The sequence below is a fragment of the Patagioenas fasciata genome, chromosome 16 (assembly GCF_037038585.1).
Source record: "Patagioenas fasciata isolate bPatFas1 chromosome 16, bPatFas1.hap1, whole genome shotgun sequence".
NCBI lineage: Eukaryota > Metazoa > Chordata > Aves > Columbiformes > Columbidae > Patagioenas > Patagioenas fasciata.
The window spans coordinates 3,343,220-3,371,209 of NC_092535.1; the positions used below are offsets into that span (position 1 = coordinate 3,343,220).

General features: G+C 41.3%; 1 protein-coding gene across 2 annotated transcripts; it reads left to right on the top strand.

Annotated features, from left to right (window-relative positions):
* The first annotated feature begins 298 nt into the window (after positions 1–298).
* Positions 299–27,879, top strand: DHX35 (DEAH-box helicase 35). 2 transcript variants are annotated; one of them, XM_065849753.2, is made up of 22 exons: positions 299–353; positions 3,024–3,157; positions 3,530–3,622; positions 4,338–4,415; positions 6,578–6,682; positions 7,879–7,940; positions 8,546–8,615; positions 9,177–9,236; positions 11,225–11,337; positions 11,674–11,770; positions 12,856–13,014; positions 13,942–14,152; positions 14,576–14,700; positions 15,416–15,470; positions 19,032–19,127; positions 19,509–19,603; positions 20,166–20,243; positions 21,378–21,507; positions 22,089–22,170; positions 22,723–22,794; positions 24,635–24,773; positions 27,219–27,879. In XM_065849753.2, exons 1-22 carry the CDS (start codon positions 314–316, stop codon positions 27,261–27,263), a joined length of 2,139 nt encoding a protein of 712 aa, XP_065705825.2. In that variant the 5' UTR covers positions 299–313; the 3' UTR covers positions 27,264–27,879. The 2 variants fall into 2 exon arrangements, with proteins under 2 accessions (XP_065705825.2, XP_065705826.2); XM_065849754.2 differs by having other exon boundaries at positions 300–353; positions 24,635–24,746.
* The last annotated feature ends 111 nt before the right edge of the window (positions 27,880–27,990 follow it).

A 27,990-nucleotide genomic window follows, 5' to 3' on the forward strand; every position in this document is an offset into this window, starting at 1 on the left:
ATTTTATCAGCCTGGTTTCTGAGTGTGACTAACAGCACTGATCTCACACGGTGTTACGGACCGGCCGCCATTCTTGCCATTTAGATACTAAAATGTCCAATGCTTCAGCACTTCACGCTTCGCCCCAGCCGCTACAGTGTCGGTAACAGCCAGAAGATCCTGGGGGACGCGGCTCCCGCCGGCAGCAGCGCCAGGGGGCGACTCCACAGGGCCGCCTCAGGCCCGCGAACACCCGCGGGCCCGCTCCGGTCACCATGGCAACCCCGCGTCACGTGGGCCCCACCGCCGCTTCCGCTTGCCCTCTCACCCCAAGATGGCGGCGCCCGTGGGACCGGTGAAGTTTTGGAAGCCGGGTGAGGGGGCGTGGGGGTCGCGGTCCCGGGGCGGCGGGTGTGAGAGCGAGAGCGCCTTCCTGGGCTGTCTGCGGCGAGCCCGGGGCTGCCCTGACCGCTGTCGGGTGTCACACGGATTTGAGACCCCGAGTGCAGCGGAGAAACGTGCTGCGATACCGGGGGGGTGGGGACCCGGTCCGCCTAGGATGGGGGTGCTGCCCCCCGGGGGGCTCAGCCCAGGAGAACCCCAAGAAGTTTGGCAAAGGGGCAAAGTGCTGCCCTGAGGGAGAGAAACGCCTGGTACTCCTGTTCAGCCTGGAGAAAAGGCGGCTGAGGGGAGACCTTATTGCTGCTCCCGGGTAGCCAGTGGCAGGAGGTTTAGGTTGGATATTGGGAAAAATTTCTTGTTGGAAAGGGATGTCAGGTATCGGAACAGGCTGCCCAGGGACGTGGTGGAGTCACCATCCCTGGAGGGGTTTAAAAGACGTGGGGATGAGGTTCTCAAGGACATGCGTTAGTGCTAGAGTCAGGTTATGGTTGGACTCGGTGATCTTGAAGGTCTTTTCCAACCAAAATGATTCTGTGACCTCATTAATGTTTATAAATATGTAAAGGGTGAGTGTCACGAGGATGGAGCCAGGCTCTTCTCGGTGACAACCAATGGTGGGATAAGGGGCAGTGGATGCAAACTGGAACACAAAAGGTTCCACTTAAATATGAGAAGAAACTTCTCCTCAGTGAGGGTGGCAGAGCCTGGCCCAGGCTGCCCAGGGGAGTTGTGGAGTCTCCTTCTCTGCAGACATTCAAACCCGCCTGGAGACCTTCCTGTGGAACCTCAGCTGGGTGTTCCTGCTCCATGGGGGGATTGCACTGGATGAGCTTTCCAGGTCCCTTCCAACCTCTGACATTCTGGGATTCTGTGTTTCTACTGCTCACCCAGGGGAGCAGAGAAGGTCACCGGCATCCCGGGCTATGTGAGGAGCACTGTGGTGAGGCTGAGGGACATGATCTCCCCTTGGCACTGGGGAGGCTGTATCAGGGGCTCCCCAGCACTGGGAAGACATGGACTCCCTGAAGCAGGAGCACAAACTGAAGGGGCACAAGGATAAGGGAGAGATTGGATTATGTGATGTGCAAAGGGAGGCTGAGAGAGCTGGGACTGTGCAGCCTGGAGGAGTCTCAAGGGGATCTTTTCAATGTACATAAATACCTGGTAGAAGGGTTTAAAGAATATGGAGCCAGATTCTTCTTGTTGGTGCCTCCTGATGGTGCAAGAGGCAACAGGCACAAGCTGAAATACGAGAAAACCAGCTTAAATATGAGAAAAACCTTTCCCACCGTGGGAGTGATCAGATTCTGGAACAAGCAGTCAGGCTTGTTGTGGGGTCTCAGACCTGAGCAGCCGGGTGTAGGTGACCCTGTGGTAATCCAGAGCAGGGACTAGAAGGTCTCCAGAGGCTCCTTCCAGCCTCTGCTGGGCTGTGACTGTGTGATTGTTCCCTCAGGCTTTGGGTTGTTACCTTCCCATTCACTTGTCCCAAAGGGGAGCTTGGTGGGTCTGAGTTTAGTATTTTTAGTTATTCTTTTTAACTGATCACTGTGTTGTGTTATGCTGTGGTTTGCAAAGCTGTTCCGGAGTGCAGATTAGTTTAGCAAACAGCTTCTTAATCATTTGAATATTACAATAACATGTGTGCACATACAATAGGAATATATATGTGGGGTAATATGTTGACAATAGAGTATTAAAAAAAAAAATAAATAAATAAAACATAGAAAATGAAGGAAAATCAGTGGGTCATGAGAAGCAGTATCTGTTAACTGTGTTGATTTGTTAAGATCCAGATATTCAAGTCCCTGATTCTTAACTTCCACATCTGGCCTAGGGAGTGAGTAGTTACTGGAATCGTTGCTAATCGTTCTTAAAATTGGATCAATTTACTATAAAACTTGCTTGGCAGCTTTGAATACGGACTAACTGGTTTTAAACAGTGGAATAAGTTTAAAGCCCAAACAAGTCAATCCTACAAAACAGGGGAATCCTCCTCTTGCTCTCAGAGTTTCCCAGTTGTATCTGCAGCTGGAGATGATACATTCTGTTATTGAGATGAGTTTTTGTTTCTTGTTCACTTGCATGATTCAGCACTTCTGGTTGTTGGGAGTTTTATGGTAACGTGCAGCAGGAATAAATCAAGTTTCTGTTACTGAGGTAAATTCAGATCTGAAATGAGTGACATATCTCATAAACGGGCACGGTGGAACATTTATACAGTTGGTATTAGTCAAGGGAAGTTCTGTTACATCTGACTGGCTACCTTAAAACCCATGGACATGCTTCTGAGAAGGATTTTGAAGATATATCTGAACGATTGCACAGAACAAGAAGAAAGTTCCCGAGATCTTGCTGTATATTTTTCCTATATGCTTTTTGCGTCCTTTACCATCTCTTAAAAATTCAAATACTTACATTAGATATTTATTTTTCCTTGACCAGCAGGAGACACATATTTTGTTTGAAGTAATTTCTGCATGTTTACTGTTAGTTAATATTTTGATTCTTTCATACAAACGTTAGTCTTTTGATATACACTGCTACTCGTGATTCCTCCTTATAAGGAACATATTTTGCCTGTATTGTGATACACTATGCAGAAATGTGTTCTTCCCATTAAAATGAATTATGTCATGTAGGCACGGAAGGTCCTGGTGCCAGTGTCTCAGAGGAGAGACAGAGTCCTGCTGAGAGTAGTGGCGTAACAGTCATCTATAATCCTTATGCTTCCCTTTCTATTGAACAACAAAGACAAAAGCTGCCTGTTTTTAAGGTACAGAAGTTCTTTTTGATATATTAAATCTGTTGCATGATGTCCGGCTCTGATGTCTTTCTTTGAAAGAGTAGTATAGAATCACTTTGCAGCATAAACCAATAATTTTTATGACCTTGCTCTGTTTATTTGTTGGAATTGATTGTCCTGTTTGTCAACTGCTACTGACAGTTTTACAGGCTTTGTAGGTTTATGTTAATTATTAGATCTTGTATGTGTCATTTATAGATTTTAAAGAACTGTTTAGCTTTTGGCAGTAAACTCCATGTGAAAGGAATTTACTGTGTCTGTTAGATATATAAATATTGTAACTTAAATTATTTTCTTATTTTTGTACACATCCTGTTCTGATACTTAAATGTTCTCTTTCAGCTAAGAAATCACATACTTTATCTAGTGGAGAACTATCAAACTCTGGTGATTGTTGGGGAAACAGGTTGTGGGAAATCAACGCAGATTCCACAAGTAAGTGTCTGTTTAACTTGGTGAAATCAGGGGATTCTCCATGAAACGTTAAAGTAGCAACCCAGAAGTGGGAGAATGGAATTCACCTGTGCTCATGTGTGTGACCGAAAGGAGAGAAATACAAGGCTTCATACTGGATAGGGGGAGCTGCTAGATCTGTAATATAAAACCTTCTTCCACTACAGGAAAGGACCACACAAGTTTATGCTGCTACAAATAGTAGTCACTGTGCTACAGTAGGTGTTTGTTACTCCATCAGAATAATGTTTAAAATTTTGTTGAGAGTATGTTTTGAAGAAGGAAAAAAGGTTCGAGGTTAGTTCTTAATTTTAGTCTAAAAAAATCACAGACTAGTGATGAATGTCATCTGCATCAGTGCGAGCATGCAGGACTGGTGCAGTTCAGCTTTTTTTCTTAAAGATGTTATAAAATAAAGGAAAGAAGAGAAAGAAACGAAGTAGTTTGAAATGCTTCAGACTCAAAGAACGGCTCTTAGATGCTTTCGGAAAGCTTATGTGCTTGGGAAGTAGGTGTTGTACTGCGGTAGTTTTAATGGTGGCATTAAGAATGCACAAAACCTCTAAGAAACTGCTTTGCCCAAGGTCCTGCATCAGTTAGTGCAGAACCAGGAAAAAGCCCGTGGTGCGGAGAGCTGACACCTTGCTGTAATCACCGCATGACCAACTAATTTCTTACCCACACTATTTGTTCGCAGTACCTGGCGGAAGCTGGCTGGACAGCCGAGGGAAGAGTTGTCGGAGTGACGCAGCCTCGTCGGGTTGCTGCTGTTTCAGTGAGTTTCTCCGTGTCCAAATTTCTCCCGTTTGTTCTCGTTATAACCTCCAGTTTATTAGCAGGTTTTGCTGAAGAGCAGGAATCACAACTGCACGAGCTCCTGAATGAATAGACATTTCTGCTTATCTTCCTCACAGAATTGCTGGTACTATATGCTGAATTCAACCTGATTAGTAGGTCTTGCCAAATATTCCAAGTCCAGAATTGCAGAGGTCGAGGGTTTGAAATAGAATTGGGTGGTGTCAGCAGAACCGTGTGCAAGAGCGAGGGCTGCGCAGCGTTGAGCTGTGATTGACTGTGGACTGGAACTGTGCATGCGTGACCCTTAACTTCTTCCACAAAGTAGTGATGGAAACCTGTGTACAGCAACAGAGCCAGTGGAAGAAAATTGCTCTTTTTAGCAATTCATGCATAGTTTGTTTGAATAGCTTTTCTGTATTTTTGTTGTTGTTGTGAGATGATGGGTTTTTTTGGTTTGTTTCCCCTTGTAAGAGTGTTGGGGAAAAAGAAGGAACAATTTTATCACAAGAAATCTTTTCAGATATGTTCAGGAGAACGTGACATCAGCTGGATGTATTGTGAGAGGAAGGAGAGGAGATGCCGAGGGCAACAACTGGTACTCTTTGGTTATGGTCTGTGCAGAAAGCATCCAGTGCTCTTTGTCTTCATAACTGCTGCCAAACACTGACTCTGGGCTGAAGTTTCTGCTGCAGATTCTTTTTGTACAGAAAGCTGAGGTGCCTCTTTGTAACCCTCATTTTACTTGTTTTTTATAATGTATTAAACTGTATCTGCAATGAATCAGCTTATGCCTCTGGTAAAAATGTAGTGGATAAGCAGCTGTACAACGTGCTGTTTCATCTCATCCCGCGTTCTTTGAGTGGATCCAATGCGCTGAAGGAAACTCGCTAGTGGTGATCTGCATCCTGTGCCTGCAGTGTCCTCCCTCTTCTCCTTCACAGAACATCCAGCTGACAGTGCACGGTTCTGCACATGTTGTGTACGCTGCAATGATTTCTTCTCTTTTCTCTTTCATGTCTTAACACATTATTTTCAAGCCTAAAATAAAAAGGTTACTAAATTAGGGCTTAAGATTTTTATGGGAGGATTTTTCTTTGAGGGTGTTGCTGCACACTGCTTGCACTGTATGGCTGTTGCAGAGAGATCAGAGAGATAGTTGATGATTTTTTGCTTTGTCTTGAACTGAAAGTGATCTTTTATTTTAACCGACGTGCTTATCTGCTTTCTCATCTGGAGGATGCGAGTTGTCAGAAGAAAGGAGAGGTAGTTCCAGAGGCATAAGGCATAGTTCAGAAATTCCTGAACTTCTACTTGCATTACCCAGACTGACAATTATCCTGAATGCTTGTGCTGAAAGTGATGGAGTGATGAGATTCCAAGTGAAATCATGAATTCACTGCCTGTCAGTGTGGTTTATTGTCACTCAAATGACTGAAGGTCACTTCCTTTTGGAATTCTACGTGGACTAATGTATGCATTTTGGAGTTGTGTCTTTAGCTGTTACATGTCTTTGTATTTCACTGAAACCATGGCCTGGTAATGCCTAATGTTCTGTAGAATAAGTCTGGATAACTCAAGGTTTTTAGCTAAAGGAGCTATTGGCTTCAAACTGGTGCAGGGCAATACTGTCCAAAAATTGTTGCTACTTTTGCTTATTCTGCCAGTTCTCTGTCTGTTTTCTGCATAGAAGATTCTGTATTATGAAAAGTACAGTAACAATTAAAAAAAAAATCTGAGTGAGTTGAGGAACAGATCAGCTTCACTGATAACATCTTCCTGCATGCTGTATACCGGTACTCATTCCCCTTTTGGGAATGAGTTGTGGCTGGTTCAGTGGCTGTCTCTGTAGGTTTGCCAGAGTGCTTGTCACAGAAAGGTACCTTGGTGGGTTTCCTGAGGAGAAACAGCACAAAACGGATTTATTAAGTTAGGCTAAAACATTTTAAAAGTATTTACCGCTTGTGTGTTCTGTACGTGCTGTTATGTCAAACAGAATTTTGTGTTTGAACAGGAACAAATAATTCTTTGGAAGCGCTAGCTCTGCTCCTGATTTGTTGCCAGTTCCCTACAGCCAACATGAGGATACAATGCAGGAGTGTGCCCTGAGCTGTCTCTTGTTTATAGAATCTCTCTTCTCAGGTTGCAGGCCGAGTTGCTGATGAAAGAGGCGCAGTGTTGGGTCATGAAGTTGGATATTGTATTCGCTTTGATGACTGCACAGATCCACAGGCTACAAGAATTAAGGTGAAGCATGAGCAGCGTGTGGTTATTCTGAAAGGGTTTACTGAAACTCCTCAAGTACTTTTGCAAAATTAATGAGAGCTCGTGGTGGTCGCTAAAGTGAATAGATAGCATTTCAGTCTTCCAGCTGGGTACCCCAAAAGTGTGCTTGAAGTGGCTGTGGCTACTCAGCCCTTAATAAAAGAAGTGCATTCTATTCTGTGAGTCTGGCAGCCACGGTTTTAAAACTAAAGGAGATTTTCAAGGCAGTTATGGTCAGATATTGGTGCAGTGGTACTGCGACCTGATATTTCACTCAAAGTCATAGTGGAAGGCTGCAGTGAATCACAGCTGAAGAATCCTCACCACCCTAAAAATAGATTTTGATTAAAAGTGCAGATAAAACACAAAATGAGTAGGCTAGTTGAGAGTAATTTGATGTGGATTAAATAACAAGCTGTGCAGCTGTGAGCAATATTAGTGTTGCCTGTGTTGTGTACCGACGAGTTTGCTTTAGTCTGGAAGAGCAATGATGATGAATGAGAAGATTTACTTTTTAATTTTTCTTCTGAGGCTAGTAGCCCTTTTAAAGTGAAAGAAATAGAGATATTTGTTGATTAAATGCAGCTGAATTTTTTTGGGGGCTGTGAAAATTTGGAGATTTTTACCTTGCATACCAGTTCTTGCACAGTTCGAGGCTGCAGCCACAGTCCCATGTCAAACTACTGGTGGCTTTCCCCTGGCTTGTAGGAAGAAAGCACTAAATTAAACTGTTGCATTTTGTTGAAATGTTAAGGTTTGTGTTCTGATCTAAAGTGTGTGATAGACATTAAAGAGCCTCTTTGAGAGGTTCAAGACTGGATTGACACACAGGACGTTACTGGTAGAGCAGATTTAGCTGTTTGACAGGCAAGAGTGAAGAAGCTTCTATTGCCATGTTCCAGTGCTGCTAATTTGTTATCTTCTTAAATACAAAAATAAATAATTTTTAAAAATTCAATACTGATTAAAAAGCAGTCACTCTGCTTGTCTCTGGGCTAGCGCTCAGAAATACATATTTGGCTTCCATAGCTGAAATCAGATCAATTTAATGGTCATTAGATTAATTAAAGGCAAGGAAAAATTTAGACAAAAGCCTAGAAAATCATCTGAAAAACACATGGGTAATCAAGGCCACCTGCTAGGGGTGTGTTTACATTTTTCTTTGCATTCACTTTTAGTTTCTGACTGATGGTATGCTGGTGAGGGAGATGATGGCTGACCCTTTATTGACAAGATACAGGTAAGGAGACATGGAGTGAATGCTTGCTGAAGTGTAATTTGGTAAGCAGCTGAGGTGTGTGTTATAAATTGAATACCAAAAGAGATAAAAATTGGTTTAGGCCTTTGGCTTCTTTATGTGGTAAAGACTGTTAGGAAATCGATTGATCATTGCAACAACAAACCTGGCAGAATTGGGTGCTGCTGCTTTGGAACAAAAAGTAAATGGGCCTCATGGAGTCTGAATTGTTTGATTTGCTAGTTTTAAATTCACTTTTTCTTTCTGATGCTGATCAAATTTAAAAAAAAACAACAACAAATACGGGCTATTCTGGCATTCAGAAAAGCTATGCAGTGCAGTAACTATAGTCCTTCTGTCTTCCACCCCTTTCCAAAAGCTAACCTGAATCAAGAACAGTGTGATTGTATCACACATGATGTTATCTACATTTTCCTCCCTGCTTCGTCGCTGCGCTATTTTTAGCTTTCCCAGTTTTCTAAGTGGATGTCAATGGTAATAGCCCAGCGGCAGACTTCAAATAATTATGTTTCTAGAAGATGGGAAGACACTGATTCTAGTGTCAGTCAAACTATTTCTGAAATCTTATCTTTCTGCTTTATTCGCAGTGTCCTCATGCTGGATGAAGCCCATGAACGGACTCTGTATACAGACATTGCCATTGGCTTACTAAAAAAGGTTTTAATGTTCTCTTTAACTGTTTTCATCTTCATCTTTTCCATTAAACTTGTGATCCTGGTGGTTGATTAGTGAACTCATTTGAGAGAGGGTGTTCTCTAGTTCCTTGTTTATCCTGTAGCCTATTGAACATATCCAACTATTTACTTTAGATATCTGACACTCAGGATCCTCTATTTCCTCTCCCTGATGCTGAAGTTTCTCCTTAGATGATATTAGCAAAAAGGTATTTTTCATTCTGCTGCTGCTGATGGCTGAAATGATCTGCTAGGGGATTGTTGGCTTTCAACCTACAAAAGATCTGAATCCCACCAGAAATTAAGAGTAAGCTGTAATGATTGCAGACCAAATAACCTTAAAATGAGTATGTAAAACTCCAAACAGTCATCAGGTTGTTAGATCTGTGGATCCATGTGGGTACTTCAGTTCATCAGTTGTCTTGCAGTTTCAGAGCAGTTTTTAAAGAGAAGTGGCTGGTAATCTGGATGCTCTAAAATTTGGCTCTAGCCTTGTATCTCAGCAAATGGTTTTTACTCTGGGTGTTCTTGGTCTCTCTCCTAGGTCCAAAAGAAGCGTGGAGATCTTCGACTGATCGTGGCTTCAGCCACCTTGGATGCAGAGGTACGGCTCACAGATTTACTTTGAAGTGAAGTGACCATAGGTGGCAGCTCCAGCTCTGTTTCTGGACAGCTTGTCCTCTGTGCCGCTGCCTTCCTGGGAAGCGTTGCTGCTGTTGGAGAGGTGAACAGGAGAGGAGGGAGTGCAGGGAAAAGATCTACTGTACTTAGGTCGCTGTGTTTGGTTTTCACTTTGTATTAGCAAACTTTTTTGGAAGTGAATTTAAATGTTAATCTGCTTTTCTTATATTTATGCCTTTTTTCCTCTTATTGGTATTGTATAAAAACATATTATCTTGACTTAATCTGTTCTAGTAAGAGACATTGCTTGAACTCTGCTTTGCTGATAGCGATAATCTGAGACAACCATAGACCAGTAAATAAACGTTAAATGAGTGGATTTAATTTCAGTGAGATCTTGCTAGTTCCCCAATTGACTTGTGGCTGGTGGAGACTTATATAACTTACTAAAAAATGTCATTAATTTAATTTTGAGTAGGAGCAGAAGAGATGCTCTCCTAGATCAGCGCAGTGGTTCATCCAGCCCCATGTTCTGTCCGTAGCAGCAGCAATAGGAGATGCTGTTTAGGCAGAGGATATGAGCCCGTCCACCTGCTGTGGGTCCGTTTTCTTGGAGCTGCTTCAGTGTCTGCAGTGGTTGTAATCGAGCTATTAGACAGCACATTCCTGCTGTTTCCTTCTAGCGTGTGTTTATGGACCTGCTGTTTGTTCATTTGTCTTTGAATCTGCTTGATGAAGCTGTAAGTCCCCAGGACATCATGGGAGAGAAAATTTTAGAAGTTTGCCACCTGCTGTATAATGAAGTACTGTATTTAATCTCTTTTAAACATGCCGGTTTCATTAAGGACCTCCTAGTTCTGGTAGTGTGGGATTTAAAATAAAAAAAAAAAAACAACAAACAAAATGACAAAGCAAAAAACACAAATCAAACAAAAACCCCCGAATAGCAGAAAACAAAACCAGTTTTACCTTCACTTTGTTTGTGTGTCTTCTCAACCTTCCGCTCCCCAAGCAAAGCCCCAGCCTTTTCAGTCTCTCCTCTTAAGGCAGCTCCTCCATCTCCTTTCTCAAGTTCATTGCTTTTCTGTGGACTTCTCTAACATCACTGTGTCCTTCGTGAGACGTGCTGCTGAGAGCTCGCATCCTGCATTGAAAGTGCAGGAGTACTGACATTTCTTTTAGTGGCAAGTATTATATGCTGTAAATCTCGATACTTCGCTGTGCTTTGGTGGTACTTCCACTCCTATGTGTTCTGTACGTTATATTAGTTATCATTATAATATTTTGCCCTCGCAAATTTTTAACTACCAGAAATCACACGTTTCAAATAGTTTACAGAAAATGTAAAAATAAGTTAAAGAAAGTTTATGGTATGTCTGTAACAGTCATAACAGTTGAGATGGATTATTTGGGTTCTTAATGTTCATTCTTTTGCTGTTATGAATTTAAAATACTTAATGGCAATAAATCTAAATTTATGAAGGTGTCTCACAATGCATAGATCAAAAATTTACATAAATCAGCTTTTACAAAGTGACATCTTGGTGTTCAGTAAGAGCTGTAAAGTTTACTTATCTAAAAGTGGATGAGAATATGCAAGCCCTACCCAAAACTTTTAGAGCCAATAGTTTATAAGTTCTCAGTTTTGACTCTGCTGATGTTACAGATCCAATAAAAAGTTTATATGTCTGCTTATTGCAACTGTATCAGCTGATCTAACTAATTTCGTTACCTCTTTTCAATCTTTGCTTCTCAAAGTAATAAACATGCAAGACTGTATTTGTGCTAAATACCTGAACCGACAGAGAACAGAAGGCAATGAAATCAAGCTTCAACATTTTTAGGTTAGAACTGTCAAATATATGAAGAAAACGTCCAAGCAGTAGTAATTTAACTTCTTCATGTCTCTAGGTTTCTCCTACAATTCTTTTAAGTATCAAACTGAAAGTGTTTGTTTTTATTTTAATGTAGAAATTCAAGGATTACTTTAATCAAAACGATACCGGTGACCCCAGCAAAGACACCAGTGTGATCCTCACTGTCGAGGGGAGAACGTTTCCAGTAGACATCTTCTACATACAGAGGTGCGTTTGATCCCGTCAGTGGTGACCATGCAACTGTCGTATCACCTTGTCTAGGTTGGAACTCAAAAATACCCCAGCCAACGGTACAGAAGTGTAACATTCAATTCGGGAAACATTTGGATATTGCTTATAGCAGCGGACATGTTTTTAAGCTCACTGTAGTGTAAAGCAAACCAATTAATTGCTGAAGACTGATTCCCAAGGATGAACGATGAACTAAGTGTGGTATGGCTGATATATAGTGTCCAGGAGCTGGTTCTCTCTTTGTTCCATGTGGAAGCGAGGAGTCTGTACCTATTACTCTCCTAATGTCTCTGCTATTTTCTCTCCCCGTAGTCCTGTTCCAGACTATATAAAATCGACTGTGGAAACTGCAATGAAAATTCACCAGATGGAGAGCGATGGTGATATACTGGCATTTTTAACTGGCCAGGTACAGACATAAGCAATTGTTGGGCCTGTTTTGTGGGGTTTTTTGCTTTACAGTGCTGTATTGTGGGCTTTGTGAAGCCACCTCAGACTCCTGCCTTCCTTAGCTGTGCTTACTTACATGTCATTAAAGATGACAAATGCTTTGATGGGAGCAGAATTAGGCCAGTCTGAAGGACTTTTACAAATATGTAATGATGGTCTTGATTTGTCCAAGCTAGTGATAAATGACAGTTTTTCTCATTTCATGCTGTATGCTGTTGGCCTTGTTAATAAGTGGAACAGTGTGTGATTTATTTTTTAATGCTAGTCACACCTCCGAAGTTGACAGTGAATCATCATTAATAGTTAAGGTAAATGGAATTTACATTTGTTAGGCTTAAGATCTGAAGTCTTGGACAGAAAAACAAATCACTGTGAGACAAAAATGTACTATTTATGCCTGTCAGCATACTTTGAGCCACAAAGAGTAAATGGGAGGTAGTTTATAATTCTTCCAGTGAGAAGCTGCCTTGAACAGCATCAATAACATCGGGCAGATTTTCAGAATAAATTCTTCACCCCTATTCTTAGTTCGACTTTGAAAGAGTGAACTGGGTATCTGACAAGGCGACGTCTGAACGTCATTGTCTGTGTTTTTTGAGAGTGAGGTGCCATAGTTGATCAGAGATCAAATGTGAAGTGGAGCAATAGCTTTTAATACTGTTACTGTGTCATTCCTGATCAAGACTCGCTGCATTCTACACAGTCAAAATAGATTTGCTTCCCGTTTGGCTCTCACAAGCTGATACACATGGGAAAACACTCCTGCTTCTTCCTGAATTTTGTTCAGTCCTTCCTTTGTGATTTTTCTCACCTGTTTGTGACATTGTCTCAAATAGCAATGAACATACATCTGTATTTAGTATGAATAGCAATTTATATAAGAATATGACAAAATTGGGAGAGCTAGTCAAAACATCCTGGAGTCTGAGCAACTAAAATGATATTGGGATTATATTTATGCTTTTTTTTTGTATGTAGGTGACATCTACGTGATACTAAAGTGAAACCCTGCTCATTCTATCCCCTGTGTTGCTCTGGCTCTAGGAGGAAGTGGAGACTGTTGTTTCGATGCTCATAGAACAGGCTCGGGCCCTTTCTCGCACCGGAATGAAAAAGCATCTCCGTGTTCTCCCCATGTATGCGGGGCTGCCTTCTCCTGACCAGATGAAAGTGTTTGAGAGGGTTTCTCACAGTGTCCGGAAGGTAAGGCTGTTGCAAATATCTCCATTTCTACCACCCAGAAGGGTGACTGCGTTATACAGGTTGAGTATATCAGCTTCACATCATGACACTCTTGCAAGCACTTCTAAGGGAGACTTTCTGCATCTCCTAACGCTGCCCATCAGTTTTCAGACTGTGAACCAAGAACACGTTCCCTGGGTTCCCTTTTCATCTTTGATCAGACCTAGACCTGTCATTCAAACTCCTGTCCACCTCATCAGCTTCTCCATTTTTAAGAGTCTTCTTTTCTCTCCAGGATATGACACTCGTCAATGGGTTGGACTAGATGATCTCCAGAGGTCCCTTCCAACCCCAACCATTCTGTGACTCTGTAATGAACTTCCAAGATTTACTTGTTTAATTTCAGGTGAAATAAGGATTAATTTTCCCTCTGTCATCTGGGAACAATTATTTTCCAGTATTTCAGGACATGTATATCTCTCTGCAGGAATACTGAACATGGAATGCTTAATAAACTCTGTTCCTCTGCTCTCCCCCACCCCATTCCAGTGTTACAAGTAACAGTTCAATATAACTGAGAAGCAGAAAAAGCATCTTTTTAGTTCACTACGTAAGAACATTTGATTTACAGTCAATGTTTTTCTTTGTGAACACTGCCAATGGTTTTCTCTGCAAACATTGCCAAGTTCTTCTACTTCTATGAAGAGAGAATAAACTTGAATAAGAAAGTGACTGTGAAGCTGTAAAAACTGGACTTATTTCAAGCTGACGAGCTCTTCCTGCTGCAGGTTCTATATCCTTTTGTACTCCAGAGCGTGTCTGCTGGAACTGTCACACCTGGGATCTTTCCCGTGGCTTGTACGGAGTCCTCGTGCACTGATGCTGGGGCCTGATCATGTAATTGATATCGGGAAGTTCACAGTGTCCTCGTTGTGTCTGTATCCGTAGGTGATAGTAGCCACCAACATTGCTGAGACCTCCATCACAATCCACGGAATTGCGTTCGTCATTGATTGTGGTTTTGTGAAGCTTCGGGCCTATAATCCCAAAACAGCCATCGAATGCCTCGTGGTGGTACCGGTATCTAAAGCCTCGGCTAATCAGAGAGCAGGGCGCGCGGGACGGAACCGCTCTGGCAAATGTTACAGGCTTTATACAGGTCAGTAATTTGATGTGTAGGGAAGGTGAACTTGCTGGTGTGAATTGTGTTTGGTTTTACAGTGGTTTTAGCATTAGATGAAGAACAGCAAAAGTGTCTTTTTTTCTCCCGGTGAGAGATAGAAATTTCTCTTCATTATTCCTCTGACTTATTTAGAAATATATTGTTCATATATGCCAAGCATTGGACACCGAATCCTTCAAAGAAGCAAACACAATTTGAGCTGAGTAGGTGCTACAAGGTTGTCGGCAATTGCAAACCTGTAATGTTAAAGCAGCTCTGTCGAGTCTCCTAATAAGTTTATCTTGTTATGCTCTTGATTTCTCAATAATTTAAACTTGCAATGGGTGTGACTCTATCGTGTTGGGTACCCAGAGTGGGCGTTGAAGCTCGGCCCCAAATCACTTTGCTTTCCCCCCGCAGAGGAGGACTTTGAGAAGCTGCCCAAGTCCACCGTCCCCGAGATGCAGCGCAGTAACCTCGCTCCGGTCATCCTGCAGCTCAAGGCTCTGGGAATCGACAACGTGCTCAGGTTCCCCTTCCTTTCGGTGAGTCCCGGGCTGTAAAGTTTTTCGTCTTTCTTTACCATGAATAAAGATCACTTGTTGATAACCCACAGAACCACCAACCAGTCACCATCACCGTATTAATTTGGAAAGCGTAACTCGTGGCCTGCTGTCAGGCAGCAAAGTATATTTTGGGGATTCAGCTGGTGCAAGTGATATGTGTGACAACTCTAAAAACAGTGATTGTGTTCTAGAGTTTGCTGTTAGAAGTGTTGAGAAGCTGAGAAAGGCCTAGAAAGGCAAACTCTGAGATTCAGCAAAACTGTAACTGTAGTCCCTTTGCACTGAATTTATGAAGAAAAAGGGGGGAAAAATGTTACCTACAGAAGTAAAACTCTGCTTGTCCATCTCGCTAAAAAGAGCAGTACCAATTTTTAGATTTGCTTATTGTAAAGTTTCTAGCTACTCTTGTAGTGATGAGAAAAACAAGCGTGGCAGCATTAGAAGAGGAAGTTAAGTAGTTGTTCTGGTCACGACTGGCATCACTGTTGGACAAAGCAAGTGCAGCTTTTCAGGCTCGGGTCCTGACAGTGTCATAAGTGGAAGGGTGACAGGGAGAGGCCGAGAGCTCTTCTTTTCATTTAGCACAAGTCAAAAGGTAGGTAGGTAGTTGCGCAAAAGAAGATCTAAGAATGTTTATGGCAACTTGTGTGTTCTGTGATGATAACTTTCAACAATGCACATTTTTTCTTCACAGCCACCTCCTGCACAGTCAATGGTGCAAGCTCTAGAACTGCTGTATGCTTTAGGAGGTAAGAACAGCATGCTTTGCTTTATTTAGAGTTATGTTACAGGAGTTATAAAAGAAAATCACAGACAAATAAACAGATATGCACAAATTTCTAATGAAAGAAGAAACAGCTAGTCTAAAAGACCCTGAGAGCATAATTCAAAGTACTTTTCTATTGTTTAGCTACTTAATAGAATATTCTTTTTAATTGTGCTGTCTGAATTGCTAATCACAGCTTGTTCTCAATTTCAGTAGAGTCTGAACAATGTTCTTAGTCATATGGTTTAGTTTTAGGTAGTTCTGTGAGGAGCAGTGAGTTGGACTTGATGGTCCTTATGGGTCCTTTCCAACTTGAGATATTCTATGATTCTAAATGTGCTCATTTTGGTTTCATCCATTATGCTGCTGTCACTTACCTCTAACACTCCACGCACACTGCAGTAATATTTTTATACACAGTTTTCAATCCCTTTTTGTTGTGGCGAGTGGAATGCATGCTGTCTAATTTTGTTTATAGGAAGAACTGTTACATTTTTGTTGTTTCGGGGTTTATATTGACAGCTGTTTAATCTTTTTGAATGCAACACACTTAAAACAGAAACTTGACACAAGAACAAGTAATCAAAATGAAACTCTGTTTGACTTGAACTCGATGTTTCTAGTTAATTCAAAGTTAATGATAATCTGCTCCATAAGGCAAACATGAGGAAGAGGGTAGCGTAAAGGAGGTTGTGTAAATTTTGGAAGCTTCCAGAGGTTTGTGGCTGTTTTTGCAGCACTTACAAGTGCCGTGTTGTAACTTGGGGCAGTCTGTGCTCCCCTGACTCCCTTGGAGCTGTAACTCTGCTTGGCCAGGATTTCACTCTGTGCTGATTCCGTTCCATCTTGCAAAGGAGGGTTTCACTTCACGCACTCGGTTCTTGGCAGCCGATTCCAGCTTGGAACGAGGACCTTCACACTGGCTCAGAAGTGTGTTGCAAGGATGAATTCACAGCCAAAACCGCCTTAGGGAAGTGGAGAGGAAAGGTCAATAAACTCGCTGATTAGCTGTTTGATGTCTTGGCAAAGGCGTTTTGCTTGTGGTAGCCTCACAGCAAAGTCTAGAGCTGTTCCTCTCTTGGCTGCCCAGCTTTTGTAGGAAAGCAGAGAAGTGCTGATGTTGGGGTTTAAGAAATGTGTGCGATACACGGATTCGCTCTTCAATTTTTGCTGAAGTTTAAGGTTTCAGGTGGTTTATTATGAAGATTTTATATAAGTTGCAGAGACGAAGCTGCCCAAGTGTTTGCAGGTGCAGTAAGGTTTTCATTTCTCTTATGCAAGTATGAACATGTATTTCATAATTTGCATTGCAATAACATGCAAATATGCAGTTTAGGGTCAGGACCCTGTTGTGCCAATGCAATGCCAACAGAGAACTCGTGCGGAGCAGACGCGCTTAAGGTTGAGATAGTTCTGTTGAATAAACACACGGCTGTTTTTAGACTGATGATTTTTACGGTGGTGCAAGCTGATTACATCAGGAGTATCTCTTCTCAGCCTTCTCCTTTGATGCCCCTTTGAAAATCTGAACTGGAGTTTATTGTTTTTAAGCATGACTTGCGAGGTAAATAACCAAGTCACAAGTGGCTTTATTTTTAGCTTTATTTCACATCCAAGATTTTGTTGAAGATCTGTTTGTAAATTGGCATCTTTCAGAAACAACCACTCCACCTAAGTTTGAAGTAGTTTGTTAATCTCTCAGCCTGTCACATACTAGTGGTTGTTACTTGAAACTTCAGTGCCACGGCACTTGAATAATCTCTCCTGAGCACATTCAGTGAGAATCTTTGCAGTACCTTTGTCTAAGATCTCCAGTTTCCTGGGTGTATATGGATTCAGTCTTGCTTCCAAGATTATTTCAAGGAAACTTTTACCTTTTCCAAACTAATATCCATTGTATGCTTTTCACGTATATTCAGGCTTACTGCTACAAAGACATCTGTGCACAAGCTATGTATATGTATACATGTACATATGTATATATCTCTCCATGCAAAATTGCATTGAGATTTGTAGGATTCAGCAGAAGCCAAAAGATTTTGGCTTGATGAGCCTGCAGAAAGTTAAAAAGATGGTAGTTTCTCCCTTTTGCCACTTAGGAACACAGTTATCTTTCTGTAGATGAAAGACAGCATATTCTAAGCTATTAATTGTGGTAACGCTTAAATGTCTCATATTGCACTAGTCAGCTGAAAGCTATAGTTCCTTATTTTTTTTGCAGTTTCTGTGACTTTGTGTTTAAATATATTACTTCGTCATTTCACATAAGCTGCCATTTGTATCTGTTTCCGAGGGAAATATTATGACATTTTGTGAAATGTGTTGAGCAGTGCAGGGGTGGGGTGAGTGAGTTACTGCATTGCCATAACAAGGGAGATGATAGCATATCAAGTCATAGAGGAAAGTAAACACTTGACAGAGGGACCTGTGGTTTCCAATGTGCTGCCATGAGTTACAGATCTCCTTCCTTGACTTGATTTGTGGTTTTGCTTTTCTCTGTGGAACTGAAGTACCACTGTGGTTTTTGCCTCCGCGCCGTTTGGCAAATGATATGTTTATATGGTGCGTGGGCCAGTTACGTTTCCTCAGTCCACTCTGCTCTGGTTATTTATGCAACACTCAGTGCCCCAAAGTCCTGGTATTGGGCTCTTGTTAGTCCCTTTGTGCAGCTTTTCTCCTTGTTGTACCTCATACAACTTGGCTAACTTGCAGTTTTCTCGTTTAGTTCTCACTCTTTTCTGACTTTCTTAGCAAGCTCTGCATTGGAACATGACCCGGTGGTTCGCATGGGGAAACCTTACTGCAGGTGTTTGACCGAAGCCATACAACTACAATGGGAAACATGCAGGGTTGCTTAGTGCTAACTGAGAATCACAAAGTGAGCGCTCGAACCATCTCCAGTGGAAAGGTTACGGCTGGAACGCTGTTGACAGTTTAGTTATTGACGCACAAGGCAGAATAAATTGGAATCTCCACCAGCTGTACATCTCTAGTTTAGATTGCATTAATGTTAAATCATTTTTGTCCATGAGCTAAGCAGATGTGACTCAGAAAAATGCCACCCTACCCCAGCTGCAGTGCCGCCTGTTGCTACAGTTCAGCCTGTCCCATGATTATGCCCCTTATTCTGATCAGGACTCCTGCTTCCCATCTCCAGGAATGAAGACGTTTCTAAATGCTTAAAAGGAGCTGCAGAAGTCTAACAGCTAATAGGCACTCTGGCCATCGCATTGGCTTCGACGGCAGGTTTTCTAAATCCTTGGCAGTGGCGATGGAGATTGATCAAAATGAAGAAACTTTTGTTCAAATATGTTTGGAAAAAACCAACCAAAAAACAACCCCCCCCAAAACCAGTGATCCATGAGAGATCAAATGGATCTTAAGGAATACCTTTAAGCTAAGTTTAATATACATTCAACAACTCTCAGGTGCCTTTGTTATCTTTTAGCTCGTAATTCTGTTCTTTAGTACACATGATGTTCTTAAAGAAGACTTTCTGTGCTGTTTTGCCTGTATCACAGCTACATTTATTACTATGCTGCAGGTTTGGACATGCACTGCCGTTTAACAGAGCCTCTTGGGATGAGAATAGCGGAGTTTCCTTTGAATCCCATGTTTGCAAAGATGCTGCTGGAATCAGGTAGGAGAAAAACAAATCAGGTTTTCTTCATAGTCTTGTGATGAATAGAGGACCCTGCCTCTTGTCATTGTAGTGTGGTATTGGACACTTGCTAAGCTTGAAACAAACTCTGTGCTTCAGCTTGATATGATGTTTAGTGAAAATAATTGGTTAAGTTCATGCACCTCTCTAATAAATAGTAACTCTAACACATTTAGCACTCTAATAAGTCTACCCCATTTGTCTGTTAAGTTTTCCATTAAAAACATTCACTGTTATTCTAAAAAAATCCAGAGTTTGTATATACTATAAATATATATTCTTCTTCTATTGCTTTTTATTCTATATGGGGTAGGTTGAATGGAAGATTTCCTTTACTGAACTTCTTTACTTATTCCTCAGGCAATTTTGGCTGCTCCCAGGAGGTTTTGACAATTGCCGCCATGATGCAGATTCAAAACGTTTTTCTGATCCCTCCAAATCAAAAAGCTCAGGCTGTAAGTTCAGTCAGGTCTTGTTTCCTTTGTTTGTTCCACATTTCTGGGTTTACACCAAGTGTTTTATCGATACCCATTACAGACTGCAAGTTTGTATGAAAATGAAGCAAGGTCTTGAACTGTACCTGTTGGTTACAGATAAAAGAAGAAACTGAGTAGCAGTGGGAACCTTGGAGTCCTTTGCTGGTGTTAAAAGACACCCTCTGAGGGCCAGAAACATGAAAGGTTATAAACCAATATTGGTCAGTGTAAGGGTTTGTCAAAATAAAATACCCTCCCCAAACACCACTTCCTTTTAAGAGGAACTAAAAAGAAAGTATTAGGATGTAGCAAATTATTAGTAGGTAGCAGAAACTTTGTTTTAATGCATCCCCCTCTTGAAGTTTAGGGATTCATTTTCCATTCACTTTTCTAATCTGTTTTGGAAGTGGTCTTGAATATAGGTGGGCTAGTAAAATATTGCCGTTGCCTACAGGAACTACTGTATATGGGAACGGAGTGTATTGGACATCATCTGTGCAAAAATCAGTCTGCTTATAAGACTACACTTCTTCTTCTGCAGGCCAGGCAACACAGAAAGTTTGCTGTGGAGGAAGGCGACCATCTCACTATGCTGAATGTTTATGAAGCCTTTGTCAAAGTAAGTCAGTTCAAGGGTGTGTGGATTTGCTGGCGTGACAAACACTTGGGGCCTCACCTCGGATCCTGGAAGTTCTGGGTGTAGCATCCTCAAAGCTGAGGACGTAGCAAGTCTATTAAGTGATAATTCTGCTTTTGGAGATATTCTGGTCATATTTTTCCACAGACCTCCTGTAGTTCTTCTGAACAGGGAATAGAAAGAATGTGGTTTGGGTACAGCACAGAAATCTTATGGGTAGAGAACTGTGATTTAGGGAGAGTGAGATTTTGAAAGGAAAAAAAAGCACCTGAATTCCAACTGAAATTCATATTCTCTCATCTTTTCTATAGATGTATCCGAGTTGCGCTGCTTATAAACTGCATCTAAATCTAGCAGTCTGTTTTTATTTTAAATTGCCTCATTGATCACCATATCCTCCTTTTCAGTGAACTTATGTAGTTACCATAAGGTTTAACACCTCAACATCTCAACACTTTTCTGTAAGCTGGGCTTTTATTGAATGGTTTTGAAGTGCTATACCTGCTCAGGAGATCAATATTTTGCTGGTATAAGGCACTTCTGAAATAATATATTTGCAACAGCATTGAGTTGAAGCAGTATGAGCACTGAGGTGTTTAAAAGATGACTTCCCGTACCCAACCCCAAAGTAATTGGTCAGGCATCAACTGGAATTTTCCCATTTTATATCTGCCTAATTCTCTTAGCAACAGCCAAACGCAGATGCTGTTGGAATAAGCGCTGGCTTCTGGAGAAATAGATCTTTGCACAGAGAAGAGCAGTGAAAACAGCGTACAGAAAAGGTTGATTACAGTTTGAGATTGAAAACAGACTAGTTTATGATATGATACTTTTGTGTGTGAGAAAGGAACGGCTGATGTTGTTCTTTCACCACAGGAGATGAAGCACATCTGTAGGAAAATAGCCCATGGCATCTGTTCTGCTGCTATTTAGATGTTGAAATGTGTTTTGGAGTTACTGGTGTTATGTACCCTTGTTAGTTGCTCTGTATATAGGTAATTTTCAGGGAAAAACACAATGAATATGTTGTAGGAGACAGAAGGAAAACAAGAAATTTGGGGTTGTTTTACTGATGGTGTTTAATTGTAATTATTTTCTGTTCTTCTCACTGCACAGCACAGCAAGAGCTCTCAATGGTGTCAGGAACACTTTCTCAACTACAAAGGGCTTGTTAGAGCTTCTGTTGTAAGAGAGCAGCTGAAAAAGCTTCTCGTCCGCTTTAAAGTGCCAAAGAAGTCCAGTGAAGGTGAATATTGATTTTAACCTATTGTTCAGTACAGGTTTTGAAGGTAATCTCCAGATTGTCAGTCTGCTTCCTGCTTTTCCTGTAACCCTTGGTGTATTTTCTCTCTGGCCTAAAAATAGTGTTAATTAAAAGCAGGGTTTTTTCCTCCTAAAAATGACTGCAGAACAGCGATTTAGCCCATTTTTACAATTAACATTTAGTCTGGTTTTCAGTACTTAAGTTTTCCAGTATATGTATATGTAATGGACAGACTTACCAAAAGAGTTACAAATAGGTCACCTTGTTCACTCTTTCGACTTGTCATCAAGATATTTTTCTAGTGTGTTCACAATGATGTAGTCAGTGGGTCTGATTTCCAGCTGTCTTCATGGAGACACCAAGTGGCAACAGTAGTTTTTTATCTATATAATTTTGCTTTGCTGTGAAATCGAAGTCAACAGAGATGGCAGGGTTTGGCCGCCTTGGAACCTTTGCTGTCAAAGCCTGATGTGCTGTGAAAAGTTGTTGGAGATGAATAAGTGTTATTTTAGGGATTTTTGCCGTTCCGTTGGGTCGTTTTACATGCAAGTTCTTTTCTTCAGGTGATCCAGATCCTGTTTTGAGATGCATAGTTTCTGGATTCTTTGCTAACGCAGCTAAATTCCACTCAACTGGAGCTTACAGGTAAGTATATGTATATTCGTTACAACTGTTGCTTAGTTTAAAAGCTTCTTTGACTGGTTACATCTATATATACTCAACAAACAGATGCTTCTCTAGACACCTACAATAAGAAACATAGCATTTGGTTTACTAAATATTTGAAGTGTTGTATCCTCAAACTGCTTCAATATTTCTCTCTTCTCTTTGGCAAATACAAATAATTAGAGTTATTGATAGTGGGAATCTGTTACTGACAGTAATGAGCTTGCGTTAATACAAGCAAGTACGGTGTCTCTGTTGTAGCACTCCCGGTGTACTCAATGAAAGCCTGAAACACTACTTTTTCGTTTAGTGTAGATAGAACTCTTTTAGGATATTAAATTAGAATTTCTTCCTTTGGCCAAGACTTGAGCGTGGTTTCCTCTGAAAGCCCATTCATTAAGTGCAGATGTTTTTAAGTTGCTCCAGCTCTTTCATTGTTTCCTTTTTTTAAACGTGCTTACTGGGGATGGAAAGAACCAAATGTTAAGCGATAAATAGATGCGCAGTCTGAAATCGTGTCTTGCTTTCAAGGACTATCCGTGACGACCATGAACTTCATATCCACCCCACTTCAGTGTTGTACGCAGAGAAACCTCCGCGCTGGTGAGTTAAAGCTGCTTTCACTTGCTCTGTGACCTTCACAAGACGTTCTCAGCATCCAGACATCTTCATGAATGCCTTTTCTCCATCAGTAGAGGAATAGATGTAGAACGTCGTGGTTCCCACGGAGGGAATTCTTTTGGTGCTTGCTTCGCATCTTTTTGTAAGCAGTATCCAAATAAATCAGGGAAATAGTGATGTTAACTGCGAAAAAAACCTGCAAAAATTGGGAAACAGAGTCAGGTGACCCTTTTTAAATGGGCACCACGTTTTGCACTGCAGATTGCTTGAGTGCACCCTACCTAGATAGAACTAGGATTAACTGACTTTTACTAAGCTTATAAAGTAATCGTCCTGTCGAACAGGGGCTGCAGTAATTGCAAATGGCTTGCTGGGAGGGGGAATACGTGTCAAATATATGATGCAAAAAGTTTGAGAGAAGCGATTGCTGTCTAGCAAAAAGGAAAGAAGTGGTTGTACTTTCACATTAGCTGGGATATTACAATTCCACTTGTGTGTCAGAGATGCCAGGTAGCAATTATAAATCTGTTTCTAACTCCTGGGTCAGCACAAGCAACCTGAAGTATTTGGACTCTTGTCCTTTGCCTGTTGCTGAGACTTCGAAGGATAAATTTGGCCAGTGTCATCTCTTATCTTTGAATTTGGGCTCCTACACCTGTCAGGTAGAGTTTGCAGGAGTGTAACTGATTGGAACTGAGCCATCGATTACATTGACTCATAAGAATGAGTCCAGCTCACTTGTTCTTAACTGTACCAATTCTCTAGGGAGGAGTTGAGCAGAGTGTAACCAAAGTAATCTTTGCCACTGAAACCAGCCTGATTCTCTGCTCTTTTGCCAGTTTTTTTAACCTCCTGTCACTCCTATTAAAAATAAAACACAATTTGAAATAGGAAAAAGAATACTTTGCAGAAAAGAATGCTTCTGAAATATTCTAGCTTACAGTAGGTAACATCCTCAACAACCCCAGTCTCAGTGCTGCTGCTGCCTGGGCACCCGTCCTGCACTGAGGGCTTCAATTCTCCATCTGTTATGGGCGTATATAAAATGTGTTCTCATTCTTGTTTGTTTTCCTCAGATTTCTCTTTAGTTATATAGTTCATATGTCTGGGCCTGCATTCAAGCAGTAAAGAAAACTTCAGACTCTTCCCTCTTTGCTTTTGAGAACAAAATACCAATTAATGAGAGACCACAAACCTTGTGGGTTTGCAGCTCTGATGTCTAGAGAAGGCAGATAATGATTTACGGTTTTGGTGACTAACGCTTCCGTGGTGAAAATGACTTTCCCTACCGTCCGGTGACTTCAGCCATAGGTTGCACATGCTGGGAACCCGTTCATGCTGGCGTCAGGGACTGAATCCGCATGGCTGTTTGTTTCTGAATCTCTTTGCAGGAGGTGTTCTGGCTGTAGTTAAAGCCACTTTCTTCCTCTAACACTTACCGTGCTTGTCTGCAGACAGGCACCCGCGATAGTCGTGCTGTGATTTGTGCCCTACTTGTTATGGATCCAGTGTTTCAGTGCTTTCAACATCTTTCCTCATGGCATCACAGACTAACTCTCTTCCAAAGTATCTGTTTTGCATCCCCCTTGGTCTCATTATAAGAAATCCTCTTTCTTTTTTACCTTGCATCCATATGTCCTGATAGTATGTGAAGGTGTTTTTAATGGCAGTCTAATGGTTGTCTTAACGTAGAGTACTCCAAACAACCACTCCATAAATACTGCCTCTGACAGAATGTACATAAAACGACCTAAATATGCTGTTAATCTCTCTCTCTCCTTGCTTTATAGCAAACACCTTTTATTTTTTGCCTTTCTCCTAGGGTAGTCTACAATGAAGTCATACAGACTGCTAAATATTACATGAGAGATGTGACTGCCGTTGAATCCGCGTGGCTCTTGGAACTGGCACCTCATTTTTACCAGCAAGGAACGGTACGGAATCGGCATAAAGCCCAAACGGTACCATTGCTGTATTAGCAGCTCTTGCATCTGTACTTTTTAAGTGTTTATGTTTTGTCGCCTACTTAATGGTACAAAAGTGAATTTGGTTTTGTTCACTGTAGTGGTTTTAATACAAAGAAAGAGGATAATAAGTTGATGCATGAAAGCTTTTTGCCCGATTATCCAGCCAACAGACATGATCTCGAAGTTACAAAATAGTGTATCCTTCGGTAAATGGAGCCTTAAACCATTTTGCACTTGAATATAGGTGCTTACAAGGACTTGGCGCTATAGCTAGGCAGTGGTCATACTTTGCACAATAATTTTAGAGGAGTTTTTGCACGCTTTGCAAATGTTTGTGCAAATTTTGAGCCCTTTTTTGAGCATTAATTGTGCTTACTGCAGAAAAATCAGCTCTGATCTGCTCAGACTTGGAATGGCAAGGAACAGCTGCTATTCGTGCAAACCTTTATAGCGAATTCTGTTGTGTGTGATATACACACACACTTTTCTTCACAAGTATTTTTTAGTAGTTACCACCATCCTTTATCAACTCTGTCCCGTGTGAGTCCCTCAATGTAGACTTACTCACTGACCATTCTGAGAACTGGCTTGGTATTAAATATTATCTAAATGTTAGTTATGCTGGAGGTGTTGTTACCATGTTGCATATAAATACTGTACAGACAAGATTACCAAATTGATCTTGCATGTGAATTTCCCATGGGAGATTAATAACTATTGAGCTTTATATTCAGTGAAGTATTTCCAAAATACTGAGTGAAAAAATGCACTTGCATATCAGACCTATGAAAAACAAGAGATGTGTTCGTGCGTGTGAGCAGCCCTGTTGCAGAAATGGCCTCTTCATATTTATACATCTGCTTTTCTGAGAATGTGCTGTTAGTTTTCTTTCACTTCCTGGGGTTTTTGGAAAAGAAAAACCACTGGCGTGCACGAAGCACCTTAGGACATAGCTCTGAAGTGACAGTGCACAGCAGCATTAGCGTCTGTCCATGTAGTTGACTGGAGAGGCTTGGTTTTTATGTTGAGCTTGGATAATTCATCTCTGTTATCCGGACACTTACTGTATATAAATGCACTTATTAAGCAGCTGAATATTTTGGGCCCTTGTATCTATAACATGTTTAACAAAGGCAGTAACAACTCCAACGGGCAGACCCTGGAGTCTTTAGCTGCTGTTAGACATTCTGCAAGCACGGTGTAAAAAGCAGGTGAGCCAATATTGCAGCTGTATCCAATCTGCTCCTGCAGTAATTAGTCCTTTTGACTCACATCTTTACATGTTGTAACATTCTGATATGGGCCTCTCCACAGGCTCAAGTTTGGGCTGAGGTTTTCACCAACACCACCTACGTAGAGGAATGTGACTCAGTGACTTGTTCAGGCAAAACTTGAGTTGCTTTTTCTAGCTGAAGGCGACTTGTCTTAAATAGTCCTACCTACCTGACCGAGAGAACACGTTTTTCAAGCCAGTACTACTACTGGTGTAGGTAGGCTGTTAAATTACATCACAACCTGATTTTTACCATTGCCATCGTTTTGATTTTGTCTTTCATACTTTGTATGGCCTGAATGTTGCTTTCATCCTGAAATCAACAGAAGCTCTGGATGATAGTGCTGGTTTTGAGGAAGATTATCCTTTCCAGTTTGGTCAGTTAACAACCAAAAGGTTTAGATGTCTTTATAAAATGTTTAAAAAGTAGAAATATTCTTATTTGAATTATACATGTAGATTTTGAACAAGCAAGCCATTGCAAGACACACATTTACGCCGTGTATAGACATTCGGACCCTTTTTCTACTGAAGGACACTTCTTGGTGCTAATAAGAGATTATGAGAATTTTTATTCCTGTATCATGTTAAAAGCAAATTGCAATTGAATAGGATTATGTGTTAAAAGACTTTCTTCTACAGCTCCATTGTGGTCTCAGTCAGTTATGTCTCATTCCAAATTTTGCAGGACTTCCTTCATGTTTTCATTCCACGTTTTCGTAGGACTTTTTCTTCAAGAGCGTGGAGGTTCAGAGGTCCAATGCAGCTACAGCTGCAGTGTTAAAATATTAGTTATTGTGTTTCATGTACATATACCTTTTGTTTGTGCAGATGTATAGTTGGGAGCACATGTATCTTTCTGTGCACTTTTACACTCTGCCAAACTGCTTCCAGTGAGAAATTGTTCCTCTGCTCGCAGTTAGCACAGAAGTGCTAGAAGATGATATTTTACACCAAACCAGAACATCACTCTGGGATACACATGGGGTTTTTTATTTCATAGGTTTATTTTAACTATATCAGTAACCAGCAGAGCTTGGGAAGGGTGGTCTTTGATATTTGGATAAGAATGTATTTAATTTGGGATTAAAGACTGAAAGCATTCTAGTTGAACATTTTTCTAATGGTGTTATGTGCTAAGCAATTTTTCTCTTCTTTTCTTGCAGCATCTTTCCTTGAAAGCAAAAAGGGCTAAAGTAGATGACCACTGATTTGACATGACCTAAGTGCTGTGACACCAGATGCAGAACCTAGCAGTGATTTCAAGCTGGCTACAGTCCATTCAGCAGTCAGTTCATTAGCAATTTGATCTTATATCAATGTAAATGTCTAAATGCCTGCCAGGATCTGTAGGGGCTTATGCATGACCAGTACACTGTAAACCTAGGTAGAGCTTGCATTGTGACCAATTTTATTCTTTGCCTACTTGACCACTGTTGTTAATCTGGGCATGATGCTCCTTTTAAATAGGTAGAAAAATAATTTAAAAAGGAAGAGGACACACAAGACTACAAAAAACTGAAACCTTCAAGAAGGAAAGTGGTTTCCTGGAGTGGTTTGGCTGCCTTATGAGCGGGGGGAGTGGGGTACCCTGCGTCCCGTCACCCAGAGCACTGTGACCGCTGCCACCCAAACCGGGACTGAGTCCTGGCGAGGGGCTCAGGGCGGTGAACCAGCCCTTGAAATGCAAGGGGCTGCCATGGAAACGTTGGGTTGATGTTGGACCATCCCGAACTGGTGCAGCTTGTGCTCTCAAGCAGTAAAGTCTCCCTGTGCTCTAAAGGTCCTTCTGTAGGAAGTGTTGCATTAAAATGTCTCGTTTCCATACGTGAGAGCTGCTGTTTGGGGAGGGGGAGGAAGAGAAGCTCAGTGTTTCAAAGAAGGATGAATTTTTTGTTCAGCCGGGGAACTGTAGACGTATGTTCACAATCAGTCACA

Coding starts and splice junctions, on each gene's coding strand:
- DHX35 (XM_065849753.2), top strand. CDS start 314: ATGGCGGCGCCCGTGGGACCGGTGAAGTTTTGGAAGCCGG. Junction 3,158..3,529: donor AAAAGCTGCCTGTTTTTAAG/GTACAGAAGTTC, acceptor GTTCTCTTTCAG/CTAAGAAATCACATACTTTA. Junction 3,623..4,337: donor AATCAACGCAGATTCCACAA/GTAAGTGTCTGT, acceptor ATTTGTTCGCAG/TACCTGGCGGAAGCTGGCTG.